Here is a 6,544-nt window from a genome sequence, read left to right on the forward strand (position 1 = left end):
TTCCTTCATTTAGACGATTTATTATACAATCAAGCACTTGTCTTGATGCCCTGTCCGTCTCTCTGCATTAAAGTAGTTGTTCCACTTTCACCAGGCCAGCCTTCTTCTCGCATATTAAATAATGCTTGCTCTCACAGTCGGTACGGTGCACTTTCCCCTTATGAAAATAAGCACAGTTCTTATTTTCTCCTTCCTCTCCGTAAAGCTCAAAGCTGTGAATAAAAAAGATAAAATGAATTCTTTTGATATTGAAATCTACTATCAAACTGTATGTGGTATTGTGTTGGACAAAGTGGAAATGATGAGGAAGAAGTGTAAAACAATTCTTATCATAGAGTAACTTCCAATATGCTTGAAAGCATAAGACATCTACATTTGGAAAACCCAATAGCAATTTTATCCAGCATAAGATTAAAGAGCAGTGGACACTAGGCACAATAAGAGTCCAGAGAAGGGAGGGTCAAGGCTCTGACATGACAGCAAATGCTTCATAGTTTGGTCTTGAAGGAAGAATGGGATTTAGATAAGCAGGGCAGATGGGAGAGCCCTGTCGAACAAGCTGCTGTGCAGGATGGAATAAGCTGGAGGAAAAGTAAGTCAATTGAATTTGTTGAACTAAGGATTTATGTTAAAGGGTTAGAAAATCTAAGACAGCATGCCGTGTGGTCATTGCCTATAACTGGCCCATATCCATTAGACTGCTTAGGACAGGAGGATAGGCATTTATGTTTCCAAGTTTATTCCCTGAAGAAAGATAGAAGGACCCCTGCCCAGCCTGCTGTGGGAGAGGGGGAGCTCTCTGGCCATCAAGAACCAATCTCTGGGGACCAGCAATTAGCGTAATGGCTATGTCGCTGGACTCCCATGTAGTCGACCACGGTTCGAGTCTCGGACCCAGTGGCTTAAAACTCACGCCGGGCGCGTGTGCGTGTGTGCCGAAGATCCCGAGAGGAGAATGGAGGAGAAGGGATTGCGGCGTGGCCATCCCCCCTGGGGGATGATTTCTCACTTTCTGTCTCTCTGTCTCTCTCTGTCTTTCTGATGAGCGCACGCACCCTATAGCGAAAACCTCTCCCCCCCCAAAAAAAAAAAAGAACCAATATCTGGTTCCTGAAATCCCAGAGGTAGAGGGACAACTGGAAGACCCTACAATCTCAGACACAGAGTGACCCACAGGCAGACTCAAGACAAGCCTTCTCATTTATATCGGCTATGTTAAGATGACCTCTATTAAGTTATGAGATCTTTTGTTGCTGATTTTTAAAAATTATTTATTATTGTTAATATTATTTGTCACATGAGTTTTGCCAGAGAAAGACAGAAGAGAGAGAGAACGGGAGAGTGAGAAAGCAAGCTGCCAGTTCTGGGATTCAAACCATGGCCAGCCATGTGGGAATTCCAGCACCTTAACCACCATGCCACCTGCTGGCCCCTTTTGTTGCTGAGTTTTAATCAATATGTTTTTTTCTTTCTTTCTTTCTTTCTTTTTTTTAACTGTATCTCACAGTAAAGAGCATCACGGACAACTCAGGGCATACTTGCAGAATAACCTGTGGAGTGGGTTTTGAATGTTCACAACATAATATCATGTTGAATGTGGTGAACATGTTTGTAGCCCCTATTTGTTTATTACAACCATGTACATGCCTTTGAAGACCATTCTATACCTACAAAGACGTGTAATTATTATGTAAATCATAAATGACAATAAATACTTAAAGAAAAGAAAGTTTATTTGCCAGATATTTTTGGAACACCAACTACGGAACTGAAATTTCTATGTGCCAAGAGTGGAATGGTAAAGAAAGAAAAGGTCCTTTCTATTGGGAAACTTGCATTACAGTGAAAGGATATTAAAAAGAAGTCAACAAATAAATACACATGAACACTTCCGAGGGTGGTGAGATTCTTAAAGAAACAAAATAGTTTGAGGTAATAGACATTGTATGGATGTAGAAGAAAGGGCAGCAATTTAGTCTGTGTAATTAGAATGGGCCTCACTGAAGAGGGCCAAACAGATAAACAGAGAACTGACCAGCCGGGGAAGCTTGTAGAGGTAGAGCATTCTATGAGGAGATGGCAAGCAGAAAAGTCTCAAGATGACACGTTTGATGTGTTGAAAGAATACAGAGAACACAGTTTGCCCTGAATATTGTGAATGAGATATAGTTCCAGGTGTGTGAAGACATACTTGTAGTTGTAGTACCCTGGGCCCTTTCCTATAGCAAACACTAAGCATTTGTAGAAAAACTTAATAGTTTAATTATTGAACTGTACAAATGTTGGTTCTCAGTTTAAATTCTAATTGAAGAGAGACCACTGTTTTGATATATAAAATAAGAAAAAGAATATTGAGACTGGAAATTGGAAAGACATATTAAATAACTCAACTCAATGTAATTGGCCTCTGCCTGGATGGTCTGTAGAAAGATGGAGCCTCATTACTGAACATTAAATTTACTTGAGGTCTACAACATACCTAATTCTTAAAGATCCCTGAGGTAGAAAAACAGGCAAAATGATACTTTGACTTTTCAATAGTCAAAAGAATCCACAAGATAACTTTTGTTTTTAACTTGCCAGAAGGTGTGGGCACTCACCAGAGAGAAGAGAGCACCCCTCCACCCCACGGGGCATGGTCAAACTACAATCTCGTCTCCTCCGTTGCTCCATTCTTTCAGGATTTGGGGCACGCATATACATGTGTTCAGTGTGTTTTTCAAGTTGCCAAACCCAGGATTCAAAATGTGGTCAGCATTATGAGATCCAGATCTCTTAAACACTGGGCCATGGAGCCAGTCCCAAGTTAATAACTTTTAACCATAAAATAATGGTTAAAATAATAATGAGGATAAAAATTTTGTTCTAGAGACCAGGAGACGGTGTAATGATTATGTCTCTGGACTCCCACATGGTCAACTGCGGTTCAAGTCCTGAACCCAGAGGCTCGAAACTGATGCCAGAGGTGTATGTGTGCATGTCCAAAATCCTGAGAGAAGAATGGAGGAGAATGGGATTATGATGTGGCCATCCCCTTGGTGGTGTGATTTCTCACATTCTGTCTCTCCAGTGAGTCCATGCACCCTATAGCAAAAATCTCTTACATATATATTTTTTGTTCTAAAAATATGTGGAAAGAGTCAAATCAAGTTAAACACACAGACATGCACACACACAAGGTTCAAAGAGTAAAGTTGAGTGCAGCAATAAATTGAAAATATGTTGAGAATAATGATGGACTGTGGTTTACAGAGCAGGAGAACAGAAAATGAGGAAGAAGGATTATTACCACTGATCTCTTATTAGGAATAGTGTCTCAGTTGCTCCTTATAAACCCACAACAGAGTATAGAAACACATCTCAACTTTAAGTAACTCATACTCAATAAAAAAGAGGATCTTGAGCCAGCAGGTGACATGGAGTTTAAGGCACTGGATCCCACATGGCTCAAGTCCTGAAGCTGTGAGACTTGTCAATCTGGGAGAATGTTTGGGTGTGTGCAAAGTCCCAAGAGGAGAATGGAGGAGAAGGGATTGCAGTGTGATCATCCCCCCAGTAGGGGGTAACTTCTCATTTTCCTTCTCACTCTCTCTGTCTCCATTGAGCACATGTGACTTAAAGCAAAAGGGGAAAAACAAAAAGAAGAAAAGGAAGAAGAAGAAGAGGAAGAACAAGAAGAAGAGGAAGAAGAAGAAAAGAAGAAGAAACAGAAGAAACAAGAAGGAGAAGAAGAAACAGAAGAAGAAGAAACAGAAGAAGGTAAAAGAAGAAGGAGAAGAAGAAACAGAAGAAGAAACAAGAAGGAGGAGAAGAAACAGAAGAAGAAGAAGGTAAAAGAAGAAGGAGAAGAAGAAGAAGGAGAAGAAAAAGAACATAGGAATAACAGTTTCTAGTCATGCCTGCCTTTTATTCTGAGTGCCCAGTGACTTACCTATTTTTGGACAAAACTGAGCCATCTTCCCACTTCCAATCCTCATTAGAGTTCTGGCGGGATAATCCAATCCAACGCATTAAACTAGTTCTGGATTTGATATATTCCTATTGTAAATACAAACAAATAGAGTAGTTAGAATGCTTCCACAGCTCTTGGTATTGCCATATAGACAAAGCTTCATGATACCATCTTCAACAGAAAAGTCTGAATTTGGGGCATGCAGGTGGCAGGGTGGTTAAGGTACTGGACTTCTACATGGTCAACCATGGTTTGAGTCCCAGATCTGGTAGCTTGCTTTCTCATTCTTCCTTTCTTGTCACTCTCTGGTCAAAATAGAATAATAATAATAAATAAAATTATAAATAAATCAATCTTTTTTTAAAGTCTGAATTATATTTTAATATATAATGTGCATAATATGTATTTTCTATATATGTTAATTACTGGTATATATCTGATATTTAGAATTGTACAAGTTGCTATGTTTTACAATTACAAAAAATACTTGTGGGACACAGGAAAAATTGTACATGAATCTTCTGCATTTACAATATATGCTTATATTTTCCATCAATCAAAGATAGAGTCCCAAGTAGACTACCAAATATTACTCAAATCAGATAAAGAGTAAATACCTAGAGAAAGAAAACAAAAAGAAAAAAAATACCACATTGTTGGTGAATTTTATACTACCTAGAATTAAGTTCCTCCTGCTTTAGTTTTGTTGCTTAGTTTCCTTATAAAATTTTATCTATGTTCAATAGAAGCATTAGTTAGTTTTGGTTGAGTTGGTAAATATTTTTCTCAAAATGGCTTATGAATAACGTGCATCTACCTTATTTACTTTTTTACACTTAACAAATTATGACTATCTACTATACTCCTTTGTTTTGTTTTTGCCCATTGCTCCAGCTAGAATATAAGGATTTTTACACATTTTATTAATCGCATAAGTTCGTGTCCTGGATTAGTCCCAACACATACTTTTAAATTAATGGCTGAACTAATTGATCAATCTATTAAGTAAACAAAACCAAAAGAAAATCAAATTTCCATGAATTCTCCTACTCTCTAGAATAGCAGGTTACAATGCATTCATGGCAAACAATAAATGACTTCAGTTTCTTGATAGAGGTGTGATACTCATTATTACATTCCACAAGAGAAAGTGAGTGAAGTCACTTATGACTAATTATTTATTTTCTTTTTTCAAATTGCTAGAGGGTGTTTGCACTCATCAGTGAGAGATGGAGAGGAGAAGAGAGGAGGGGAAAGCATTCCCCCAGAACGATGTGATCTCACACAATCCTTTTTCTTCCATTTTTAAAATCCTATTAGGATTTTAGGCACACACACAGACACACCCCTGGTGTGTCTTCAAAGCATCCAGGGCTGGAATTCACACCATGGTTGGTCATGTGGGATCCCATTCCCTTAACTACTAGGCTATGGGATCAGCCCTTGACAACTTATTTCTTAAAGTTTAAGCTGCTCATTACTTTTCTCTTAATCCTTGATCTTTAAAATATATTTACATTATGTACTTTATTATAGGACCTGACAGGGGAGTTCTGTCTGAAGATTCTGCCTGGAATTTACCTATTTTCTTTTTCTTAAGCATTATATTTCTTCCTTTTTTGGGTATAAATCTTTAACCTGGTATCAGCCTTGTGTAGTAGACTTAGTTCAAGTATATATGTCTCTAATCAGTCTCTTTGTAATAGAGTTGAGAGTTTTGGGCTTTCTTCTAGTTTTGCATGAATGGAAAGAAAAGTGAATTTATTTAGCTTAAGATCTTCTCTGTGAGCCTATGCCCACAAAAGAGTGGATGGAACATCAAGTTTGGATAACAAGAGTCATAACTGACCATGAGCATCACTGGACTGACTGCTTGTGTCTGATCTACAATGTACTTCGGCTCTCGGCAAGGTACAACTCAATCAATCACCTACAGAGATTCAGTAGAATTTGACTGGATTGAGTATTTGTGTTCTGTCATTTTTCCTGGGCTTGAAAAGGTTTCTTAGATTAGCACAAACTGGAAGATACAAGAAAAATATTTTTTAAAAAGGTCAAATGTTAGGGCAGCTCCATTGCTCAGTGGTTAAGGGAGCTAGATCTCACATGTTTGACAGCACAGTTCAAATCCTGGCCCCAGCAATTTGGAAGACAATACAAGGCAAATGTGGGCATGCATGCCCCAAATCCAAGGGATGAGAAATGGAGGAGAAGGGGTGCAGTGCGACCATGCTTCACTGAGGGGTGCTTTTTCCTTCTCCCCACTTTCTGTCTCTCTCTAGCAAGCACATGTGCCTTATAGAATTAAATTTTTTAAAAAATCAATTGTTCCATTTGTGATTTTTTTTTCTCCCTGTGCTTCTAAAATATTTGACATAGGAATCTCCTTACCAGAATGTGCTGGCTGGAAATCTTCAGAAGAGTTGCATTCAGGTCAGAGCAGTAATGCTTACTCTCTTTCCACGTCCGGTTGTGCTTGAAGAACCCATAGCAGCTATTTCCATGATATCTCCAGTTCGTGCCACAGGGGCTGCATTTATGGCCTTGAAGAGAAACCAAGTATGGAAACCCATTCATCCTAAGTCAGGTCCC

The 6,544-nt window shown here is 38.7% G+C and overlaps 1 protein-coding gene across 1 annotated transcript in view; it reads right to left on the reverse strand.

Annotated features, from left to right (window-relative positions):
- The window catches only part of CLEC1B (C-type lectin domain family 1 member B), a 9,870-nt gene continuing 3,326 nt past the window's right edge, over window positions 1-6,544 (reverse strand). Inside the window, exons 4-6 of the mRNA XM_014592466.2 lie at window positions 6,344-6,495; window positions 3,932-4,038; window positions 1-212 (exon numbers count right to left, since the gene is read on the reverse strand). Coding sequence (XP_014447952.1) covers window positions 68-212; window positions 3,932-4,038; window positions 6,344-6,495 — 404 coding nt within the window. The 3' untranslated portion in view covers window positions 1-67. The remainder of the gene's footprint in view (window positions 213-3,931; window positions 4,039-6,343; window positions 6,496-6,544) is intronic.

Source organism: Tupaia chinensis, unplaced genomic scaffold (assembly GCF_000334495.1).
Source record: "Tupaia chinensis unplaced genomic scaffold, TupChi_1.0 Scaffold000058_1, whole genome shotgun sequence".
Lineage (NCBI taxonomy): Eukaryota > Metazoa > Chordata > Mammalia > Scandentia > Tupaiidae > Tupaia > Tupaia belangeri.